Source organism: Dipodomys spectabilis, unplaced genomic scaffold (assembly GCF_019054845.1).
Source record: "Dipodomys spectabilis isolate Male_0828 unplaced genomic scaffold, ASM1905484v1 ptg000380l, whole genome shotgun sequence".
NCBI classification, from domain to species: domain Eukaryota; kingdom Metazoa; phylum Chordata; class Mammalia; order Rodentia; family Heteromyidae; genus Dipodomys; species Dipodomys spectabilis.
Window position 1 is genome coordinate 869,593 of NW_024871057.1, and position 24,710 is coordinate 894,302.

The 24,710-nt window shown below is 52.4% G+C and overlaps 1 protein-coding gene across 3 annotated transcripts in view; it reads left to right on the forward strand.

Moving 5' to 3' along the window:
• The first annotated feature begins 1,041 nt into the window (after positions 1-1,041).
• Gfra2 (GDNF family receptor alpha 2) overlaps positions 1,042-24,710 on the forward strand; it is a 75,275-nt gene continuing 51,606 nt past the window's right edge. Inside the window, exons 1-4 of one of the 3 annotated variants that reach the window (XM_042667230.1) lie at positions 1,042-1,114; positions 1,550-2,166; positions 7,238-7,552; positions 12,979-13,062. In XM_042667230.1, coding sequence (XP_042523164.1) covers positions 2,127-2,166; positions 7,238-7,552; positions 12,979-13,062 — 439 coding nt within the window. In that variant the 5' untranslated portion in view covers positions 1,042-1,114; positions 1,550-2,126. Of the gene's footprint in view, positions 1,115-1,380; positions 2,167-7,237; positions 7,553-12,978; positions 13,063-24,710 lie in introns of those variants that run through there. The other 2 variants (XM_042667231.1, XM_042667232.1) reach the window with 2 other exon arrangements.

Consider the following 24,710-nt stretch of genomic DNA (forward strand, 5'->3'; position numbering starts at 1 on the left):
ACTACAACCTGGATGCAGCCCAGATGCGGTTTGGGGGCAGCTCCTAAAGTTTATGAGGCTCTGCGCCTGCCCCGCCCCGCACCTTGTGTGCGCGCGGAACTGCGGGCAAGGAATGTGTGCGTGAAAGGCGAGGAACGCGGCAGAGGGTGTGTCCGGAGCGAGTGTGGAATTGGGGTGCCCGGCGTGCGCGGGTGCGCCCCGGGGCTGCGACTCCACCCCTCTCCCCGGTCTTGTCTCGCCAGAACGTGTCAGCAACCTGGGTTCCCCTTCAACCTTTTCCCACCCAGACGCCCCCTTTTCGGTGCTTCCGGGCGTGCATGGTAAATTCCGTGACTGAACCGCACGCGGAGAGGCGGGCCCACCGACAGATGGAACCTTCGCCCCCTTCCCGGCTGGGGGAGGCGGTCCTAGAGCTGCCAGCTGCTAGGGACCATCTCCTCGGGGAGCTCGGCCCGCCTCTGTGCACGTGGGGAGGGGGAGGAGGGTGTGGGGTAACGCTGAACCCCACCCCTGGGTCGATCTTGGGGCGCTTCAGCCTGGATAGGGAGCGGGTACCCGCCCGATCCTCCCCGGACCATCCAGCAGGTTCTCTTGGGGCCTGGGGGAGGTCAGGTAGCCCACACAGCCGTGTTCTCAGGGGTCCCCGGGACGGGGAGACAATCGAGGAAGGGAATTCTCAAGGTCCGTGAGGCTGGGAGTGTGCGGGGCGCAAACGCCTCGCGGATGTGCAGGGAAAGTTCTGGAGCTCCGCGTGGGGAGCACGCGCGGGGCTGGACTGGGGCAGGCAGGCTGCGGGGCATCGGGGCGTCCATGGCACGAACCCGAGACTCTGCTTGGGCTAGCGGGCCGCGGGTGGAGCCCCCGTCCCCCCTCCTGGGCCCGGTCACCAGCTCAGGATTTTCCAAGCGCCCTACCGCCTTGTGCCACCGGATGGCTCTGGCTCCGGGGACCCCCCCACCCCCGCGCCCTCCAGCCTCACCCAGGCCTCCGAGACCCCACGGCTCGGGGACTGAGGCTGGGGGACTCGGAGGACGCACCCCCTCTCCTCGCGGGGAGCCCTGGGTTGGAGCCTCAGCTGGGGGAAGCCGGCCGGTTCTTGGGCAAAGCAGAGCAGGTCAGTCCCGAGAAGGGCAAGGCGGCTGAACCGAGGGAGCCAGGCGGCAGAGCCGTCCCCTTCCCGGCGTCGCCGACGCAGAGCGGCCGCTGCTCCGCCGCGCGCCCCGCCAGCCGCCGGGGGAGCCGCGCGCCGGGCCCGGGGCGGAGAGGAGAGGGGCGCGGGCGCCGAGCCGCGGAGGGGGAGCCGCGGAGGGGGAGGGGGCGGGCGGAGGGAGGAGCAGGGAGAGAGGGAGAAGGGCGGGAGAGAGGAGAGCTGGGGAGAGCGAGAGCAAAGAGCGAGGGAGAGAGAGCGAGGGAGGGAGAGAGCGAGGGAGAGGCTCGCAGAGACGCCGGGGCGCTGGAATTCCATCAGAAAAAGTGAGCGGAGCAAAGGTCAGCGGGGACAGGTGGCGGGTTATATATTTTGGAATCTCTTCTTCCTCTTGGTGTGAAGGAAACGACTCTCGTCTCCCGTCCTCGAGGCTCCCGGCTGGATTCTGCTCCTTGGCGCTCACACCCCACCCCCCTCCCCGTCGGTGGATTTTCTTTGCTATTTGCATTTATTCCGATCCCGCCCCCCCCCTTCCCCGGCCGCTTCCTCGCCGCCGCCACCTCCCCGGTCCCCCTGCCGGGCAGCGCCGGGGAGCCGGACCCGCGGGCACTCGCGCCTTGGCCGGCCTGATCGAGGGGCGGGGGAAGGGCTGACCCCAGGACCGGGCTGCTGGCTTTTCCCAGGCCGCCAGACACCTCGGGGACGCGCGCCTTTGGCTTCAGTGGGCTCGGCTGGCGTCGAGGGGCAGCCCACCGCCCGCCTCCCACCCCACCCCCTCCGCCGCCGGCGACGATCGCGGGACTCCGGAGCTTCACCGGGCGGACTGGCTGGCAGCGATCTCCGCATTGGATTTGGAGCTGATCGTCGCCGCTCGGCGAGATTGCGATTATATCTCTGCTTTCTGAACCTGAGGGAGAGAGACACATCTAGAAAAAAAAAAAAAGCAACCGCCACAAAACAAAACTGGGATTTATCTAACATGATCTTGGCAAACGCCTTCTGCCTCTTCTTCTTTTTAGGTGAGTACCTGCGGGCGGTAAGCCCGGGGGCTGCGCGGGGCCGCGCGTAACGGGGCGCCGGCGAGAAGCCGGGCACGCGGGGGGCTCCGCGGGAGACCACGGAGAGCGCGCGCCGCGGGGCGAGACGGGGGCCCGGGCGCCGGCGAAGCGAGCGGCTCCGGCAGCCCGGACGCGGGCAGAGGGAGTCGTGCCACGGCTGACTGGCTGCGCAGGGGAGCGGGGAGGAGACTGACAACATCCGATCCATCACTCGCTCCCCTGCACACACACACACACACACACACACACACACACACGCCCCTGCGAGACCCCTTAAAAATGGGCTCAATTTGCACCAACTTCAGAAAAATAAATCAGCTCTTGATCTGGAAGAGAGGGGAGATAAATCATGCCAGCCCCCCCCCCCCTCCTTTTCCGATCGGCTCCTTCCAGGAGTCAATCGCCAAGGAGCATCGGGCAGGAGCTTCTGGTTGGACATCTTCTAAGAGCCCTGGCAGCCGCTCCCCCCACCTGCCAATCAACCTCTGGACAATTGTACCCCGATCTCCCCACTCTCTGGAACACTTTGCAAGTTTCTCTCCATCCTTTGCGCTTCCTTCCACCGGATCCTAGGCAGATGGGTGGGCGGGGAAGTGCCAGGGCTGCGGGGGTGGGGGGCGGAAGTTTAAGGCCTCCCCTATCGCACCTTCTGAGGCGGGGGTGGGGGTGGAGGTGAGTAGCTTGGGGAAGGTGAGGGAAAGAGGCTCAAGTTTGCTTTTTTGGGTGAAAAGTGGGGGAGTAAGGCAGGCAGGAAAACAGATCTGAACAAAGACCACTGCTCATTCTGTAAGCCCCCTCCCTCCACGCTCCCGAACCCCTCATCAATTTATTTGCAAGTCCCCCTCCCCCCTTGCCTCCTCTGCGGTGTGAAATCTCAGCTGCTTGAGGGGCAGAGCTCTATAAAGGCAGCAATTTCCTGGTACAGGTGAGGAAAAGTAGGCGTTTGCTAGTCTGTGTGCTGACCAAGAGTTCCAGGCTAGGCTGGCTCCAGGGAGTAGGTGCTCAGAGGAGGGGGCTGGGGAACTGTGCGTATGAGTGAGTGTGTGTGCGTGTGAGTGTGTGTCTGTGTGTAGAGCAGTGCCAGTGCTGTTGCAGCCACTGTGGTTTGCTGGTAGCTAGGGGTGTGCCAAGCTGCCAGGCAGGTGGCACACGCACCCTTTCCTCAGCAGTCAGGCCCTGATGTGGAAGGCAGGGGCTGTCACAGATGTGTGGGGCCTAGAAAGCGGCCAGGTAGGGAATCTGAAGTCAGTGGGAGTCAGTGTTGGCTGCATCCAGGGCCCTTGGCCTGTCTGGCTGTCCTCCTGCCCCTCCCACTCCTGGGCATTCCATCCTAGAGGGTATGGCCCTGCCCTGGGGTGTGGCTTTCCCCACCTTGCCTCCCTCAACCGGTGGCAGCTTCTCTCTGGGGTGTGAGGGACAGAGCCAGGAGGTTGCAAGGGGCTCCGGGTCCTCTATGGAAATCCTGCAACCCCCTAGAAAGTGGCCTCTTATTCTGAAGGGATTGTTATAAAACCTGACCTTTTCTCCTGCTGCCAGTGTGAAAACACAGCTTTCTGGGGCTTAGAATGATCAGGGCCAAGCAGAAAAAGAAAATTGTATTCCAGGCAAAGCAGCCTGCAGCTGAGCTGCACCCTGCCACACAGCCGGGCAGGGCTTCTAGGTTGTGAGTGCTTTCTAGGGGCAGAGGCAGGGTGTGTGTGTGTGTGTGTGTGTGTGTGTGTGTGTGTGTGTGTGTGTGTGTGTGTATGTCTCCCTCTCAAGCCCAGACCCTCATGTTGCAGGCAAGATGTCCCTGGCTGCAGTGGCTGAGGAAGGAGCCAGTGGTCTCTTCTTTCCAAAAGTGGCACTGGGCTCTTGCCTGTGGTGGTTGTATGCGTAAGAGTGTGTGTCTCAGGTGGAAGCAGAGATGCCTACCATTATCTATGACCTGAGGGCTGAGTGGTGCAGGGGGAGGGTCAGTATTAGGAGAGAGGAGATGCTGGCGGCCTTTTGAGTCATACAACCTTTGGCTTCAGTTCCCTGGCCCCTAAGAACACTGGGCTGAGGGCTTAGCTGAGGATACTCAAAGATGCTAGAAGGATGGCACTGGATGGCGCGAAGGAAAGTTTAGCCCAGAGCCCTTTTCATGGCCAGGATCTTGTAGTGGGAATTGGTTGGAGGTGTCTCAGGAGCTCCGGACTTGATAGGTGATGTGGGCTGGACTGTGGTGAAGAGAAGAGTGCTTCCAGGGCAAGTGCCTTGGGATGCCCTTCCCAAGGTTCTGAGTGAAGGGGAGGCCTCTCAAAGACTTCTTTCAGGGAGGGAAAGCCTCTTTTTGTCCAGCTACCCTGACCTCCAGCGTTGGTTTACAGGAATGAGTGCTATGGGACCTGTGAGGTGGGTGGGGGTCTGGTTCCAGGGCCTCCTTCTCAGTGGGCATTCTAGCATGTATTCTGGCTCTTTTTGGGGATCTTGGGTATAAGAGGGTCATCTTCTCAGTCTCCTGTGTCTAGAAGCTGCTTCACCTGTCTGCCTTGGAGATCCAAGCTTCCTTTAATTCGGGGTTGGGAATACCTCTAAGATACCTTCTGACATTTTTTTCTCCCAGGATTCTTGGGAACAGGCTCTGGGTTGCCATGATTCCCCTTTCCTGGCTGGCTTTGACTCTGCACATTGTGAAATCTAATATGAGAACCAGGGAGAGGTGGTAAAAGGCAGGCTGAGTCCTTGGCAGCCGAAATCCCTGTCCCATCATGGGGGACATGTGGCAGGATGGGGAGAAAGCCCTTACTTTTGGCCCAGGGTTGTGTAAGACGATCCCCTGAGACTCTAGGTCCCACCTATATGCAGGACAGGCAGGGTGAATGTCTTCATGGCCCAGTATCCTCACTACAAAGGGCTGAGGATACAGGGGATTAGGCACAGACCCTGCTGGACAGTGCTGTCCTTAGCTCAGTCAGGTGGAATGAAAACCATCTCCTCAGGCCCTGGGACAAAGTCAGTGGAGAGCGCAGGGCTGGCTGGCTGGCTGGCTGGCTGGCTGCAAGGGACCAGCAGGTGCAAGCTGGGGTATGGGGGAGTGTTGGCTCAGCTGCTCTTGGGTAGCCCAGAGGCGCCCGGTCTGGTGCAGGGATGTGCGAATCTGCTGAAACTGGAAAAGAAAGATGCCACCTCAGCTTGTGTGGAGGACATGTCTCCAGCCAGCCAGCAGGTAGCTGGGTAGACTTGGCTGTCTCTGTAGGGATTTTGCTCTGGTCTGGACTTCGTGTGGCCACATCCTTCAGCTCTTCCTGTTCTAGGGAGGAGATGTGGCCAGTGGGAGAAAGACTTGTCTTTTGTCCTGTCCCTTCCTCTGCCTCTTTAAGCTTCAGCCAATTTCTTGCTCTTCTCTGCTGTGTCCTGATGGGGTAGACTTCTTGCCCTGGGTCCTCTGTGGGAGAGGTTTCTTTTCTCTAGGGGTTCTGGGGAGTGACAGACTGACTGTGCACTTCTCTGCCTCTAGGTGTCGCTGTCTCCTTGCTGTAGCTCCCCCCTGACCAGGGCCTCCTAGGGAGAAGGCCGAGATTGGTGGTTCTGGGCAGGTGTGTGTGTGTGTGTGTGTGTGTGTGTGTGTGTGTGTGTGTGTGTGTGTGTGTGTGTGTGTGTGTGTGTGTGTGTGTGTGTGTGTGTGTGTATCCTGCAGTATTCCAAGGAAGGGACCACTGGACTAGGATTTTTTAAAATCATGTTTTGGGGTGGGAGGACATCTCTCTAATCATTCTTGGAAAAGGCAGTTGTGGTTCTGACCATGGTATGAAGCTTTTTTTTGAGGCAGGTTCTGGAGTTAGGGGCTTCTGAAGGACAGGGAGACAGGAAGATGTCCACATCTGGAGGAAACCATTTTGGAAGCTTGACTTTGAGAGGGTCAGGCCAGCCTCTTCCTGTGCTTCACCTGCGAGTCCCCTTCCTGCTCCGTTCTGAGGACACTGGTGGGTGGGCTGATGGGTGTTTGTCCAACGTTTTGGAGCAGTGAGGTAGGGCCTGAAAGGGAAAAGCTCTTTGCCTTTTGTAATTGATTTAGTATTTGGCTTTTGAAAGAGAGACAGAGGGAGAGAGAATTTCAGGGGAGTGTGAGTGTGGGGGCAGAGGAAAGAAAAGGGGAATGAGGAGGGAAGAGAGGAGGAGGAGAGAGGGAGAGAGAGAGAGATCTGTTGAGAACATAGCCCTTGGGAGGCAGTAAGGGAGAGAAGCTGAGAGACAGAGACACCAAGATGGAGTTTCTCACCTGCTTCTCCTAATGTATTTTCTTTTCGAGGGGGTTGGGATAGAACTTGTCCTGGCTGGAGAGGCTTTAGGCCTTTGTCTTGTGTGAAATTGGACTAGCAAGTGTGAAGGATCTGGACCTCAAAGAGGCCTTTCCTCCCTCCTGAGAAGCCCTGGACCACAGACTTAGGCTAGTCTCAGATTGTCCCTTGGGAACATCTAGCTTAGCAGCTCAGAACAAGGAGACTAGGGGCTGGAGGGGATTTCCTGCCTCTGGTGCGACTCTGAGCCATCATCTCCCTTGCTTGGGCCTGGGTTTCCTAGGAGGTGATGTGGAAAGTAGACTCGAGGGTCTGTATAAGGGTCAGACGGGCTCTGAAAATCCAATGACTTTCTGGATTCCACAAAGCCAATAGAGGCTTTGGATGGTCCTCAAGCTAGTTCAGAAGTTGGTGGGTAGAGATCGAATCAAGATTCCTAGTCCCCCCCCGCCCCCCCCAGCTGCACCCACTAGCAGTCCTCCCCAGCTCTGTGCTGGATGGCTGGCGTCTTATCCAGGCTGTAGGCTCCAGCAAGGCCTTCTGGTGGGCATCATGGTGCTGTGTCCCTGGGCCCAGGGCTCGTGCTGGAGGAGGAACAGAGTGCCAAGCATGCAGCCTGAGTTGGCCTCGGGGGGCTGAGCTGTCTGTGCTGTGCCTTGGTGGACAGTGGGTGTGGCCTTTCCTGAAAGGCCCAAGTCCCAGGCCTGCATCTCGGGGGCAGCGACTGTGGTGGCCCTCATTCATGCTTGTCTTCCCTCCCCACCACCCAGACGAAACCCTCCGCTCTTTGGCCAGCCCTTCCTCCCCGCAGGGCCCCGAGCTCCACGGCTGGCGCCCCCCAGTGGACTGTGTCCGGGCCAATGAGCTGTGCGCCGCCGAATCCAACTGCAGTTCCCGCTACCGCACACTTCGACAGTGTCTGGCCGGCCGAGATCGCAACACCATGCTGGCCAACAAGGAGTGCCAGGCCGCCCTGGAGGTCTTGCAGGAGAGCCCGCTGTACGACTGCCGCTGCAAGCGAGGCATGAAGAAGGAGCTACAGTGTCTGCAGATCTACTGGAGTATCCACCTGGGGCTGACGGAGGGTAAGCCCAGGGGAGGGGCAGGTGAGGCGGCCAGGGGCTCAGGATGGAGAACTCCGTCGTGGGGTGACCTGGCCAGGTGCACACAGAGCTTGGATGCCCAGAGAAACCAGCCCCTGCCCCTCTACCAACCATGTCCTCTAGATTGAATGGGATCTGTTCTGCATGTGACTTCCAGATCCCTCTAGAAAGCCTAGGTACCTTCTCTAGACCTCCCGGCAGGATGTAGGCAGCAGATCCCATGTCCCCTGGCAAGCCTGTCTCAACCTGCCCAAACCAGAACCTGATTGCCCCTTTTCCAACAACACCCCTGTGTTCCCTTCCTACTCCAGACTTCTGGGTTTGGGGGATTTGCACGTCCAGCCATTTGGCTGGATGTCTATTTATTAATTCAATAGAGATTGAGAGTGTGCTGTCTGCCGACACAAGCTGGGGCAGCCTCCTCCTTCACAAAGCTATAGGCTTGGTGGGTGTTGCAGGTAAGAGTGGGGGGAGGATTCTGGCATTTGGCAGTGCCAGTGCTATGATTAGAAGGTGCAGGGTTCAAAGGTAGTACCTCAGAAGGGTCTCTAGACATTTGTTATGACATCTCTATGAAGGGGCTGGGGTTTGAACTTGGGGTATTGTGCTTGCTAAGCAGACGCTTACCCCTTGAGCTCTACTTCTAGCCCTTTTGGCTTTAGTTATTTTTCAGACAGAGCCGGCCTTGTGCTGCTATCCTCTGTCTTTATCTCCTTCCTAGCTGGAATTGAGATAGGGTCTTGCTGGGCTGGCCTCAAATCTTGATCCTTCTATCCTCACCTTCCAAGCTCATGAGACAACATCTAAAGGGCCTTACTGAGGAAGCAGCCTCTAGGTTGATACTGAAGGACGAGTCAGCGTTAGAAAAGATAAAAACTAGGGGGAAAGTGGGGAGGTAGAGGAAGGACACAGGTGGAGAGATGGACAGCAGGGAGCCCCCGAGAGTAAAGTGAGCTGGTTATAGTTGTCTTTAGAATGCTTGTGTGGTTCTAGTAGAGACTCATTTATGAGGATCATCCGGAAGCCATGAGTCAGAAGCCACCATTGGGATGAAGAACAGGAGTAATGGTGGCAGGAATGGAATACTGTCAGCAATGAGGAGGAGGGAACAGCACTTTCCAGAAGGTAGAGTCAACAGGTCTTGGTGGCAGGTGGCCTATAAGAGGGTAGGAGAGAGATGATGGAGGACCCCCAGCTTCCTGTCTTGGTATCTGGGTGGTGACGGGGCTGATCAGAAGCCACAATGAAGGCTGTAAGGAGAAGACTGACAGGTTTATTTGAGAGCTCATGTCAGTTACTGGCCAGGGTGGATTTCTGGTATGGGATGAGTGTAGAGAGAGACTTCAGTGTGGGTGTGTTTCAGGAATCACAGCTAAGGAGTGTCTGTGATCACACTGGGAGGGATAGAGACCCGGCTTGGGACCACGACCTGAGAGGATGGGCTGGGGGAAGGCATTCTGCAAGGGCGATGGAGAATGGGGTAAGTCAGGTGGACTAGGGCAATAGGTGTGCAGTGCATCCTTCTTGTGAATAGCTTGCATACTTCAGGTCCAGCAAGAGCAGGACCAGATGCTCAGATACTCTAGGGACGTAGGAACAGGAAGTGTGTATAGTTTGTTAGTAGTATTTCTCCCATCAATAACAGGAATTACTTTATGAAGCAGCCACTTTTCCCTAGCAACCTTGATTCCTGGAGCTCGAAGAGTCGAGGGGGAAAATACTGTCCTAAGGCATGTGTGTTTGGTTTAACACGAGATGAGGAGATGTTCCCTGAGAGCCTACTCCCATGTGCAAGTCCTCATAGCTCTGGCATTCTGAGCGAGACACTTCTGCTTCCTGCTTTCCTCTCCAGAGTCTGCAGGGTCAGTGCAGAGGACGGTGGGCAGCTGTTGTGGCCATGTATGGACAGACAAGGGGACAGAAGAACTGCTGCTGGATCTTTTAGCACAAGCAGCCCTGCTACCTCAGGCAGCTTCTATGGCATGACCAGATCAGCACAAAGGGACAGTGTTGGGAGTCTGGAGAGACAAGGTGCTCGCCATTTTGAGATAGTTGCAGTGATGATGCCTGTGTGCTTAATTGCACACTTAGTGATGGGTTCCAGAGCCCCTTGATGCCTGGGTACCTCTACAAGGTCTGTGGTTTTGAGCCTTGAGATGGCTGGTTTGTTAATTTACTCCTCATGTTAACTGAACACCTACTATGTGCTTGAGAGGAATGCAACCCTGCAGAAACCACAGTCCCCATGGTGGTCACACACAGGGTGAGAGGCATTCCCTTGATCTCTGACCAGATCAGCAGCCAGCTCATCCCCATCCCTTCTTCCCAGGGGCTCTACCTTCTCTTGGGTCTGGGGGGTCAGAGATCTGCCCAGCGTTGGCCGGGGGGTGGGGTGTGGGGGGGAAGCCAGGAGGCCCTTGAATGGCAGGCCCAGTTCTGTGAGTGGCAGGGCTACCTAAGAACTAATTATTACCACTGGGGTGGATTGGTCTCCCTGGAGAGGCTGTAGGTACCTCCTTCCTGCTTCTTAATGACTCATAATAGCCCAGCTGGGCTGGAGCGAGGGGAGGGCAGGACCTGCTGAGAGAGAGGGGGGAGATGTGTGTAGACTGGATTTTCCTTCCATTCTTTATTTCTGGGCTCCATAGGTGGGTGTGACTCACCCAGGCCTCGGCTTTGCCTTCCCCTCCCCTCTGAAGCTGATCCCTTCTGCCAGTGGACAGATCTGGAGTGGCAGGGGGGGAAGAGGTACCAGTGGTGGCAGCCATGTGTGGCCTTTGAAACAGTAGCTACTGATCTCTTGGAATTGGAACCACGAAGGAACTGGACATTGCTTGGGTCCACTCTCCAATTAGTGGGGAAGCCAAGGCGTAGAGAGTGTGCCCAGGACGCACAGCAAGCCAATGGCAGAACCCAGGCTCACGCTCAGGTTCCTGAAGCCGTGTGCTGGTCTCTTCCCACTGCCTTGGGGATGACCCTCTGGCCTGGGGCCTGTTTCCTTCTGTGATTACCCAAGCCCACATTTACAAGAGTGTGATGGCACTGGTGGCTGAGGTTATGGTGCCAGGTTGATATTTGAGGGGCTCTGATTGGTCAACCACAAAGAACAGTCTTGTGCAGTTCCCAAGAATCCTGACATCCTGGATGTAAGGTTTAAGTGGCTACAGAGAAAGCCCATGTAAATGAGTGGAGTTAGAGGGGGCTCCAGGTCCCTGCTTGAGGTTAGTCAGTCACACTCAGGTCTGTCTGTGGTTGTGCTCTATGCAGACCAGAAGGAAGAACCCTGCCCTGGGTATATTGTCCAGCACGCAACAGACCCCTGTCCTGTGGGAAGTGACAGACACCTGTGTTCACCAAAGATTGATAGAGTTTCAAGAATGGCCCTGATTTGGAGAGAGTGTTCTGGGCTCTGGAGAGACCTTCCTGGGTTGCTTCCAGGCCTGGCTTTGCCTGCTGCTCACCAACAGTGTGACATAAAACCAGCGAGGGCAAGTTCCAGGGCACGTTTCTGTGCCCTGGGCCGCTTGTCAGTGCATGGAGGATAATAGTGGAGAGGATGGAATGAGTTAATGTGCCTCAATCACATTCAGGAGTGTGGGCACACAGGGGGCACCATAGAGGTGATTCTTGGCCCCAAATGGCCGGGCCCCACCCTCAGGAATCTCCCAGGAGAGCCAAGTGCTGCTAGATAGAAGGGAGGTAGCTCTTTTAGACTTGGGAAGAAGGGACTGGGCAGAGGCCATGAAGATGAAGGAGGGTGGGTGAGGTCATCAGCCTTTGCAGCAGGCAACTCAAGGTGTGCCCTGGGTGTTGCCCGGCAGCGGGGGTCTCCTCTGAGCTGTAGTGCAAGCCAGAGGCCTTATCACCAGGAGGGGCTGTGCTTCTTTGGCCTTGTGAGTCTCTTCTTCCTGGGGTCTGCTTGGTGCTGCTGAATTGCTCCCTTCTTCTCTCCCTCCCCTCTTTGGGTACCAGTCCTGGGGCTTGAACTCAGTGCCTGAGTGCTGTCCCTGAGCTTTTGTGCTCAAGGGTAGCGCTCTACCACTTAAGCCACAGCTCTCCTTCCAGTTTTTTTGGTGCTTAATTGGAGATAAGTGTCTCCTGGACTTTCCTGCTTGGGCTGGCTTTGAACCATTATTCTCAGATCTCAGCCTCCTGAGTAGCTGGGATTAGAGGCGTGAACCACTGATGCCTGCCTTGGACTGCTTGCTTTCTGAACCAATATAGGTCTAGCTGCATCTCCAGACTTGGCTCTGGGTGGCCTTTTGGGCTGGCTGAAGGCATCTCCTGCTAAGGGCTTTCCTAAGTGCCTCCTGCAGGGGTGGGGGTGAGGGAGAGCAGGGAGGGGGGGCGGAGGGAGGTGCCTTCCTCTAGATGGCCCCATGGAAATTGCCTATGTGAGCTCCCCATGGGCAGGGTGCTTGGCAGCTGCGCAGGGCCCTAGTGGATGGGAAATCAATGTGGGAGGTTGTGGGTCACCCCTGTCTGCCCCACCCCCTCACCACACACACAGTCTGAGTGAGTGTGCATTGATTTCTCCTTCCTGGGCAGGACTCCTGAGGCTGTTTCCTGTCCTGAGAGGCATTGGCGAAGGTTGAGGGATTCCCCAGGAGGCCGTGGTGGTCTCCAGGGCAGCCTGTTGCCATTTATCTCCCATCATTTTCCTCGATTGTCCATTTGTGAACCTCCTAGGCATCCCCAGAGTCCTGGGGAAAGTCTGGGGAGGTGGAGGTGGTCAGGAGGAGAGGGGGGAGCCTGTGAAAGGGAATTGTGTAGAGGAAGCAGAGTTCAGGTCTCTCACTCAGTGACCTTCAGCGCCAGGTTCTTCTGGTGAGGCCATAGGAAACAGGGAATTCTGTCCTCCTGAGGGATTTGGGCAAAGCTCCCATAGGATGGGGACGAGGACACCAAAGTCTAGCTCCAGCTCTGCCATGGAAAGCTCTGTGACCCCTGACATGTGGCTTCTTCTGTCTGGGCCATCTCAGTCTTGTGCAATGAGGGAGTTGCATTGCATGATGGTTGGGGCTGGGGGCAGGGCAGGTGAGGAGGTGTCCTCTGACTTCAGATCCTTTGATTTGTACTTTGCCTTCTGTGGACTCTTGCTCTACCTTCCTGTCCTTTCCAGATACTTTTAGAAATCCTTCCTAGAGGGTTAGTCCTGCAGAAAGGTCACTTAGGAGAACAGGCCATTCTACCTGCTTTAGTTGGGAGAAAAGTAACTTATTTGTCCCTGTGAAATGTTGAACATTTCATCCCTAACTTATCTGTCCAGCACTTTGCACTCTGGGAAAGGCTATCTAGTCTCTTACTTCCTCTGGGGAAGGAACAGGAATGGAGCTTTCTCAGGCCTAGCAAGAGCTGGGAGTGCACTGCCCAAGGTAGCCCGTGTCTGATGCCCATCTCTTTTCCAGGTGAGGAGTTTTATGAAGCTTCACCTTACGAGCCAGTGACCTCACGCCTCTCTGACATCTTCAGGCTTGCCTCCATCTTCTCAGGTAAGTGGCCTTGGCTAGGACTTGCCCTATTCTCTGGTCCTTGTGTTGTGGCCCAGGCAGCTCTGGACTTGGATTCAAACATGGTGGGCATCTGTCGGCTCGGCCCCCCTTTAGCACTGTCCCTTACCATTTCTGAGCCTTGGTTCCCAGACTGTAGACATCTGGCTTTCTTTCCTTCCTTGGTGGACTGGAGTGATGCATTTGAGGATATTTGTCGCGGACAGGTTTTGAATCTGATGTCACTTCCCTCTTCCATCATCCATCTTGCCCTCATTCCACCTTCCTGTTTCCTTGTCTCTTTTGCTTTGGAGTGCTTGTCCTTGGTCAAGTTATTTAGCCTCTCAGCCCCTCAGTTTCCTCAGCTGTGAAATGGGAAGAGTCACAGTACCAACTTTGTTGGATGTTTGTCATGTGTACAAGAGTCAATGGATGGATAATCCAGGACTCTTGAGAGCATTGTGGAAATGAAAATCATTGTTGTTGGCATAGATTAAGCATCCTTTATCCAAAGAAACCCAAGCTAAAGTCCTGGAAAAGTGGCAGTTTCCCATCTGATCTCATGAGGTGGCCACATTACAATGTAGGTGTACTGAAAGTACTGGGGACAAGAGCTGCCCTGAGAATGGTGGGAAGGAATGAGCTCTTCCGGGAGCTGCCGTTTGCCGATGTCAGGACCACAGCCATGGATGTATGTGTGTCTGTACTGGGGTTTGAACTAGGGCCTTGAACTCTCACCCAGATTTTTCATTCATTATTAGCACTCTACCACTTGAGCCATGCTTCCAAATGTTGTCTTTTTGCTGGTTAGGTGAAGATGAGTTTTTTTGATATTTTCTGCCCAGGCTGGCCTCACACCTTAATCCTAGTCCTCCAATTTCAGCTTCCTAAGTACTAGGATTATAGGCTTGAGCCATTGGCACTTGGCTTCAGCCACAGATTTACAGGGTGGGCTGGGAATGTGGCTTAGTGGTAGAGTGCTTGCCTAGCATGCACGAAGCCCTGGGTTCAATTCCTTAGCACCACATAAACAGAAAAAGCTGGAAGTGGTGCGGTAGCTCAAGTGGCAGAGTTTTTAGCCTTGAGCAAAAGAAGCTCAGGGACAGTGCCCAGGCCCTGAGTTCAAGCCCGAGGACTGGCAGACAACAACAACAAATCACAAAAAAAACCAACAAAAAAACCCACCCCAAAACAGATTTACAGGGATTTTTTTTTTTTTATTTTTGGTGGTCAGCTTTGGAATCTTCTACGGCTTTAAACTAGACTATCTCAATAGCAGCAATGGACATGCTTTGGCCTGAGCAATTTTTCCTTGTGGGAAGAACCCACTGTGTCCTGAAGGATCTTTACCATCCTCTGTAGCCTGTACTCAGTAGATACTTAACATGTCCACAAGTCATGACCACCAAAATGTCTCCACACATTACCAAATGTCCCTGGGGTGGGTAGGGGAGCACATTATATATTGCTGGTTGATGGCCACTGTTCCAAACTGTGAACCAAGAAAGTTTCCAGTGAGACCCTAAACCCTTTCAGAGTGAAGAATTCCTCAGTATGATGTTTCTTGACTATTCTTGTTCTGTTAAGAAAGAACATTAACTCTCCCTCACTAGAGAAATTAAATACCAAAGAATAAAAATGTTGTTAATGAGGCTTGAGTTTTGGATTACAACAGACCTACTGTAATAACTCCCCCTCCCCATATGTTTTCAAGGACCTTACTACCCCATTTTGCTTTGCCAAGATGACAGAGATGAGAATGCCCAGTCAGGTGATCAAGGCTAGGGATGTGTGGAGATTAGAGACGGGGCGGTGCATGTGTCCTGGGAACTCCTGACCTCTATGAGAAGAGAGGCCCTGGCCAGTGTGTCATTCAGCTTTCTGTCTTTATAATACACACCTGCGATAATGAGCTCAGAGAGGAGAGGTTTGCTTTGATTCACAATTTTAGACCATGTTTCATCGATCTTGTTGCTTTGGGCCTGTGTGGCACATTACGGTGGGAATGAATGATGATGTGCAACTACTTATCTCAGGGCCAGGAAGTGAAGTAGAGGAAGAGGAAGGGATCTGGTTCCCACAGTCACAATCACCCAGTAATCTAAAGATGTCCCGCTGGGCTTTATCTCTTAAAGTTTCCACCATATCCTAATACTTTTCAAAATAGGTGTCTGCATTTGGCACATGAGCCTTTTGATATCTAAACCGTGGTAGACAGAAAGTAGCAATCTGGACACGGCCTTGGGCTGTGGTGAAAATTGGGGAATAGAATGGAGACACAGAGCCAGTCCGTTATGATGAATCCCCTGCCCTGGGACCTTCCCAGTGGGTGTCCTAGTAGCTACACTGGGCCCAGGGCAGATTTCTATCCTGAGTCTGATAAATCTTGCTCATCTGGTAAGACTAGGCTCGATGGTGGGTTGACATTTTTACATTTCTTGACTACTTTGGAATAAGCAAATTCACATTGGATTGGTAGATTTTAAGACAGTGCCTTGGGGTTCAGATGTAGGATAAGGACAGGGTTGACTCAGGCTTGCTGTGGTGAGGATTCCCTGGGCCCCCACAGATACCCAGGTTTCTTTTATCTTTTGCTCAGAAAGCAGGTGCTGACTACAGTGTGTGTACAGTGGCTGTTAGGTTTATTCTAGTAGATAAATACCTTTGCCTTGCTGTGTAAATGATGAGGCTCCAAGGTCCTGACATTAACTCAGGCCCCTGCTGCTTCCCGGACTCAATGCTTAAGTGTCTTTGTTGCAGAAAATCTTTACATAATGAACTTGACACTCTGTGGGACAAGGATGTTGACAAGACAAATGAGGAAATTACTGGACGTGGAAATCACTGCATCAGCTTCCCTTCCCCTGTGGTCTAGTGATAACTCTGTCATGAATATCTCTGCATCTGTGGGCTCTGGACTACTCCCATCATAAGGGCCAAGCTGCGGAGATGGTGACTGTCCCTCTCCTTGTCCCTGTTGACTCTGAGAGCCTTTCCTCTTCCGGGCCCACAGTCCCCAACTAGAACATCATGTAAGGAGGCTGTGGTACCTCTGAGGGGTCCTGGTACCTCTGCCACTTTGCCATCTGCTGTTTGAGATTTGAGGTCACATTATAAGGGGCCTCTAGGGCATGTGCTGTTCATCTCTCACCTCCTCTCTAGTTGAGGATCTTGGCAAGGCAAGCTTGTCACCTCTTTGCCATGATTCTTACACAGACCTGCTGGCCAGATGCTTGGGAGGGGGGGTGGAGAGGGTCTTTGCCTTCACTTCTCTCTTCCTAGTCCCACCCGAGAGGGTGGGTTCAGGGATGGGTCAGGTAGCTCTAGTCCAAGGCCAAGCAGGGTTAGTGTGGCTGTGTCCTGTGTGTCTCTGGTCCACAGAGACAGGACTCTTGGAAGCATTGGATGTCCTGTACCTAATATAGGAAGACATATCATGGAGAAATAGTGAGAATTGTTCTGTTTCTCGCAATTCTAACTGACCTTGAAAACATGGAGCTGAACATTTAAGGAAGCACCTGATATGTGGGAAGAGTATGGGCCTTGAGTCAGACAGCCCTGAGTTCAAATCCTAGGAGTATATGTTAATCAGATTTCCTGGTTAACAATATGCTGTGGCAATATACTTGACAGAAATAACTTACAAGGAGGAAAGGGTTCTTTTGGCTATGGTTACTTGACTCTGTTGCTTTTGGGCCTATGGCAAAGCAGTAAATCATGGTGGAAATATGTGGCCAAGGGGGACCAAAAGGAATAAGAGACATTATGTCCCCAAAGAGGACAAATCCAAGTCACCTGCTTTCTTCTTCCTAGGCCCTGTCTCCTAAGGATTCCACCACCTTCCAATAGGAGCCACTTTCTTCATCTCAGGGGTCATGACAGGGTGTGTGGTCTTGGGCTTCGCTGTGGCCCTTTTGACCTTGGAGTCAGTGTTCCTGGCTGTCCTCTGCCAGCTTTTTTTGGTGAAGAAGCTCGAGTGAGAATGGATGTCGGCAGTGTGCCTGCTGTACACGGGAGACCAGGTCAGGCTGGGCAGTTAGTTGTTGGCCTCTTGCTGCCTGGTACATGTAGTGGAGGCGGAAGGCCATCTAGGGAACATTCAGTGGCCTAGAAACTGAAGTCAGGTGGCCTACTAGGCCCAGACTTCCAGGATCCTATGCGTAAAGCTGAGGAAGTGGGAGAGGCTGGAATAAGGCATAAATACAGGAGAACTCTGAGCAGAGAGGTTGTCTCAGGATGAAGGATCAAGGAGTGTGGCTTTAGTGTAGGCCTCAGTGGAGACTTCAGGAAGGGGGTGGATATCAGTGTCAGAGTGAAAAGGACTGAGAGGGTGCATAGAGGGGCCTGCAGCACTGTGGCCATGCCTAAGGGACACGGAGATGGGACATGCAGATGGCCTTGGCTGTCATTAGGCCCTGCTTGTGTATTCTAGAGCCAGGGCCTCAGCACCTCCGGCAAGCATTGCATGGGGCACAAAGCAGATTTATACAGAGCTTCTTCTCTTCCCTGCAGGTGGAATTGTAAGCCCATCCCTTCACCTGACAGTAAAGGGAACTGAGACCCAGGGAGAAGGGACAGACCAAGACCTGACCCACCCGTCTTGGTGTCAGTCTGACTGTATATGCCTTAGACAAGTGCTTCATCTCTAAGCTCTAGTTTCCTCATGGGCTGTCAGAAGCACCCATCTTCAGGCTGGGTGTGGAGGCTGTTTGGGAGGTGGAGATCAAGGGATCTTGGTTTGAGGCCAGTCTGTCTGTAAGTTTATGAGATTCCATCTCAATCAGTGGCTTGGCTTAGTGGTGCACGTTGGTTATCCCAGCTACTGGGGCAGCGCCGTAGCTGGGTGCAGTGGTGCATTTGTAATCGCCAGTGATATGGGGAAGCACAAGTAGGAAGATTGCAGCCCAGTCTGTCCTGGGCATAAAAGTGAGAGCCTTTTGGGGTTGATTGTGATGCAGGGCTCACTGCATTTGATTCTGATGCCCTGCATCTTGTCTGTACATTTTTCTAATTTGGGGAGGGGAAGGGAAATAACAAAATGCTGAAATAAGGATATGGGTTGACCCATTGTAACAATGAGATGTACAAGACACTATGTTGAAAACGAACTCTAAAGCTTCAGAGTGGGGGGAGGGATGAGTTGGGGAGGGGGGAGGGAAGGGATGGTAGGGGAAAAACAAAGGAGGGGGTAATAATGTACTCGTTACCTTACTCATGTAACTGTAACTTCTCTGTACAGTATCTTTACAATAAAAAAATAAATTCAAAAAAAAGTAACCAGTGCAATGAGGGACAGGAGTGTGACTCAAGTGTATGGCACCTGCCTAGCAAAGCACATGGCCCTGAACACACACACACACACACACACACACACACACACACACACACACACACGCCCATACATACACAAAAGAAAGGAACATCTTATCTTTTAGAATTTTTGCAGAGTAAATGAAATAATGAGGTTAAGTGCTTGGCCTGGTGCCTGGCATATTGCATAAAAATACGGTAGCTCTTTAAAAATGATCGTGAATGATTTCTCCAAGGTCAGAATGGCAGATGGTGGCAGGGTTGGCCTAGTTGGCATGTGGTAAATGGTTGCATTCCTTTCTGTGACTTGGCAGTACCTTCCACCCTAGAATAATGCTTGAATGGAGTCGACCAGGTGATTCTGAGTGGACGTTGGGACCCTAGGATTTAGTGTGACTCTTAGGCAGTTCTGATCTTCCTGAGCACAGATGGAAGCTAGTGAGAAGCCTGGGCATGGTGGCCTTTTGTGACTTGGAGGTCAAAGATCGGCAGTGTTCAGTTTGTCTGGCCAGCAAGCTTCTGGCCATCTGAAATGGGCGGGCCATCTTGCTCTATCTGGATCCCAAGGAAGACTTGCGGTCCCAGTGGTCTCCTTTTAAGGGGCTACTAGAGAGGAGAGAGCCAACGCTCAAGCCCTACCTCTTGCCGAGCAGGCTGGCAGGTGGCTGCCAAGCACCCCTTCTACTCAGGCAGCTGTCCGGTGTTGGGGCCTGTGTGCACTGTGGTGCTGGTCTCTGGGGGGCTTGGTGTGTTTGTCCTCTGTCTTGTCTGCTTGGCATTGAACCTTGTGTCTATTTCACGTCCACAGAGGCGTCTCAAGTAGAGGACGAGATGTGGATTTTGAGACTGGCTTGGCTTCGTCTTGATCCTTGCTCTTGATTGACCGCAGAGCCTCTCCACTCCTCACAACCAAATCTGTCTCAGCTCTACATAGAGGAGTTACGTGTGCACTGGTGTTTCATGGGGCCGGGCACTCAGGACCACCATGGTTAGGGCTCAGAGACTAGATAGAGTAGATGCCTTGTCGGGGTGTTTGACCTGTTCAGGAAAAGATACCTGAGAAGTCAGGCACGTGCCTGAAGTGCTGTGTGAGCTGGGTGTAGGGATTGGGAGGTATGGAGAGGCAATAGACCATGCTGAGGTGCAGGAAGTACTGGCAGAAAGGATGGAGTTTGGGTTGGGCCTGGGCGGAATGCTGCCATTTTGCTCGTTGTGCTATGGTGACAGCATAGGTCATTATTCTACATTATGTATTATACACTATTACATATTACACAGCACAGGCTGTGTAATACCAGAGGTATATCCTTACTGTCAAGAGGGACACCAGATACCTGATGGCACACCCCCAAAATAGTTGCCAGTGTGGTATATACTCCAAGTGCTGTCCCAAGAGTTTAGGGGAGCAGAGTTTGGGCAAATCATGGAAGCCTTGGAAAAGGAAGAAGTAGGACCTGGGAATGATATTTCTGGTAGCATCTGCTGGTTATGATGAGGTGGTGCCATGTTTCTGAACCCAGTGAGCTCAGGGGACAGTGGATAGTGACTGTTGTGGTGGGTAGAAGGAGTAGCCTCTTTGGCCCAGGTCTTCTTTCTCTGGCTTCTGCTTAAGACTTCTCCATGTCATCTCTGGATGTGGACTGCCTGGTTAGGGGGTTGGGTACCTAGGAAGGAGCTGAGCTATCCTTGGGTAGAGGAGGGACTTATCCTTGGGAACAAGGGTCAGGCCAGCATGAAGACTACCTTGATCATGAAGGGGACTCTGGCTCCTATTTAGCTCTGCTGAGAGCCTCAAAAATCCCCTTTTATCCCTAGCCTGACCCCTCCAGTTCCATGACCACCGAGGCTGGTGTGGGGTTTTGCTCCTCTCCTCCCCATCTTGGCTGAGCAGAGGGATGGAGAGGCTGGGCTTTGCCAGTCCTGGACCTTTGTGAGGCTGCTCTCAGGATTGGGGATACCCTGGGAGATAGGGGAGGAGCAGGCAGCCTCTCTTCCTGCTCCCCTCCCCCTTCATGGTGGCTCAGCCGATAAACTGCTTATCCTCAGGTTGTCTCCCTGAGCTGAATGCAGAAATGTGTTATTTAAATTTCAAAATCACATTCTTCTAACAGCTGTCAGAGACTCTGAGTGTCAAGGAGAATTGGGCTTTAGCTGCAGCTTGTCACCCCTTTGACACCTCCACTCCTTTCAGGGTCTGTTGGCCAAGAGGAGGAGGGGTAGGGGAGAAGACCTTGGGTGTGTGTGTGTGTGTGTGTGTGTGTGTGTGTGTGTGTGTGTGTGTGTGTGTGTAGGGAAGGAAGGAGGGAGGGAACCAGCTTTCTACCAGAAGTGCAGAGCTGGAGAGATCTACATTTCCATTTTCTCTCTCCTGTAAGAGCCCAGGACCAGGGCTCCTGTGGGTAGGTAGAAGGATTTGCTGGCACTGAGGTGTGAGATGTTGGTGACTTCATCTTGGGTTATCTTTGTGCCCCAGGGAAACAACTTGCTATAAAGAAAAGGACCAGCAAGGGAAAGGAGGCAGATGAATGGAGAGAGAAAGGGTGGGAGAATATTATATTCAGTGTACATACAGGGACATGGCACTAGAAAATGGAAGGATGAGCAGAGTTAGGAGGGGTGGGGAGAATGGTGAGAGTCATTGCACTCATAAACTGACATGCTGAGCTGAAACTCTTTGAACACTACTTAAAAATAATAATAATAAAAAAGAACCAGTAGAACACAAACTTAACCCCCACCCCCAAAGAGTTTTCTAATGGTAGATTTTTGGGTGTTTTGGTTGGGATGAGATTTCTTTTCTTGGAGGGGAGTAAAGTTATTTTTGGATACTCTTTAAGTAGCATCATGTAAATGCCACCTGCTTGCTTTTCCTCCTGCATATGACCACGCTCTGCAAGAAGCTGGTACAGAAGGCCCTTCTTGGCTGCCCCTTTCTTGCCTTTACCACAGGATTCTGCATTTCTTCATAGGTTCCTGGCTTAGCCATTTAGCGGACCCACGCTGGTTTTTCCCCATAGAAAGCAAGCAGGGTGTGTGTGACATGAGTTCCTGCTATGCCTGTCCATGGGCTTCTGTAACCCCATGGTGTGTAGAGAAGGGCCCATGGATAAGAGAGGGGTCAGTGTAGTAAGTAGCAGGGGAAGGTTTATGGCTGTGTGTGTGTGTGTGTGTGTGTGTGTGTGTAGATTGGTGCACAGTTGGTGCATGTGCATATATGTGTGAGTATGTGTGCTAGGTATGTGTAGATAGACGGTGGTAAAGAGGCCAATATGTGTGCATGTGTTGTGTCAGTATGTAGGTGGAGTTATGTGTCAATGTGATTGTGAGGTAGTGTGTGTAGACTATTTTTCGTGTGTGGTGTGTCATGTGCATGGTATGAATGTAGCTATGTGGGTATCAGGGTACATGACATGGTGAGCTTCTGTATTGGGGCAGTGTGTTAGTAGTTTGTATTGGGTTAGCAGTGTGTTAGTATGAATGGAGTGAGTGGTATGTGTGATTAATGTGAGTGTAAATGTCTGGAGGGCTGGTGTGTGTGTATAGTGTGTGCTTCGTGTGTATATGTGTGGTGTGTGGGGAAGTGGCTGTGGGTTTGGGTGGCAGCTTTCTGCCTGCAGGTGGATAAAGAAGGAAAGGAAGGGATATGGCAGGAGAGGGTGCATGTGGGTGTCCTGGTGCTCCCTGATCAGAACAGAACCTAAGCCATCATCCCTCAGGGGACAAGCAGTCCCCACAGCTCCATCCTTGTCTTTTTGGGCAATTCTGAGAGAACTGTTAGGAGGTCCCTTTAGCCTGATTCACAAAAATACGGAGTGGAACTGAGCTCTGTGACATCCTGTGAACTCCAGACATCCAGGTCTGGAGGCTGTTTCTACGAGCTGTGGACTCTCAGTGGGAGAATTCCTGAGCACCCTTGTGCCATGCCCTGATGTAGGTGTTGAGAATGTGTTGATGACCAAAACAAAGGTGGCTTTGCTCTTAGGGGGCCAACACTCTTAGCTGGACATGGAGAAATAGAAAACAAGCCAAGCAACAAATTCACAAGAAAAAAAAAAGATTGTGATGAATACCAAGCAGCTACAAAAGTGGGATGATGGGCGAGGAGACTGGGAATGCCTAACTCTGACTCACGGGAGGGGTCTGCCATGAGAGATTCAGGGAATGGCAGAGCTGGAGAGACCCCAGGTAGGGAAAGACCCCAGGTAGAGGGACCCTATGTGGATGTGGGGCTTGGTGGAGGGCTGCTGGCTGTACCTGAGAAGGTGGAGGCTGTGCTATGGATGGGGGAGGGGAGCGTCGGGCAGAGGCAGGAGGGACCTGCTAATGAGCTACGTAGGTCCAGTTAGGAGTTGGGGTTTTACTGAAAAACCATTGGGGCAGCACAGTATGATGTGTGCATTTGAAGATACTCTTGTGCTGTGGGAGAACTGATGGCGGAGAGGTGGGGTGCATTGGCAAGGGTGGAGTAAGGGTAGCTACGAGGCTACTGAACGTGTCTAAGTAAGGAATAGTCAGAAGAGAGGAGGAGATAATGCATGAATTTAGGCTAGATCTTGTGGGTGAGTGGAGAGGAAATGGAGATAGGACTTCTATTTGCTCAGAGTGTGAGCTGGTGTGATGGAACCCTTCCCTTCTGGAAATATTAGGAGGTCTTTGAAAGGTGACTGAATTATGAGGGCAGAACCCTCCTGAACAGGAGTTGTGCCTTGCAGTTATTTCCAGGGAGCGGAGCTCTCCCTTGGCCATTCCTATGCGGACAAGTGAAAAGATGGCTGTCGTCAAACTAGAATGTGAGCCCTCACCAAACACGGCGTCCGTTGGCACCTTGATCTTAGGCTGCTGAGTCTCAGTGCTTTGAGAAATGGGACGTGCATTTCTTGTTTTTTTTTTTTTTTTGTTTTGTTTTATAGTTGTGTTCTAAGATCAGGACTTGAACTTAGTACCTAGTGTCTTTGCCTATTAGCCAGTGCTCTACCAGAGCCAGGACTCCAACCCAGAGAAATGAGTTTCTGTTGGTTATAAGCCACCCGATCGGTGGTATTTTGTTATAGCAGCATGAAACAATAAGACACAATGTAATCAGATTAGAACAAGGGGGTAGGGAGTGTAGAGAGACTGAGGCAGGAGAAAGTGGAAAATGGCCCTTATAAGATATTTGAGGTTTGAGGAGCCTTAGCTGTGCATGCATTTCCCAGTGACGGTTAGCTGCTGCTCAGGGTCAGGGTCAGGGTGGATGGGAGTATACCTTGGCTTTGAGTTGGTGGTTAGTGAGTGTGATGGAGGAAGAGAGGCTGAGCAGTCAGGAGTTTGCCTGGGGGATGGAGGTCGGGGGGTGGAGGGGGGAGGGCATGAGGATCAGGAGGATGGGAGGAAGGCAAGCGATTAGGGTCACAGTCTGGGGGTGCTTGAGAAATTGCTAGAGTAGGAATCCTTCCAGAGAGGAGGCAGAGAGGGGAGGAGAGGAGATGGTGGTCTGAGTTTGGGAGGTTTGACACAGATGCCATTCTATAAGCAGGTTACCTGTGGCCCTGACAGTGGGAACCCCAGGGGTACAAAGGAACCACAAGAGGCAGGAAGGTGGGTGAGCTGGAGGAAGAGAAGGGAGAAGCTTTCTCTGGGCCTGAAGGTTAGTGGTCCATGAGCTATTGAGTGGCCCTTCTTTCAAAATTAGTGTGGTAAGTGACCAAGTCATTGATTTTTACCAAATGCATTGATTTCCCCAGTTTCATTTCTGTGAAAAGTTTTTAGATTTTCACATTGAATGAGTTTTCATGGCTTCTGAAGATTTTTGTGAATGAACTTCAGAACTGTGTTTTAAAACGTGCTTCTTTTTTTTTTTTTTAAATTAAATGTAAGGGTCATGGGTTGAAGGAAACTTTGTATGGTGAGAAAAGTGTATTTCATAATCAAGAAACAAACTCAGTTTATGATTGATGCCTCCAATTTACACCCACTCACTACAAACAAAAAATGCCAAGAGAGACTTGAGTCAATCACGTCACATCAACATGAAATGCTTCAATTTTGGTTTTCAGTTGTTATAAATTCAAAATTAAAGCTGATATGCCATTGTGGGAATCGGTGTGGAATGGCAAAAATTTTAAGTATGAAACCTCTTTAAGTCCCCAAACTATATTTAAATGGAATTAAATGTGTTTGAAAAGGTCCCTTTACCTGGGAAAGGATGAAACTTAAAAATTTAAATGTTAGAATCACAAATTAAGACTAACTTGCTTTTTACAGAATTGGAAAAACAATTTCTGTGTTTAAAAACAGAAAACAAAAACCAAATTCATTCATTTTTTTGTTGTTGTTGATGTTCAGTAAATTTGCTGTTCCTC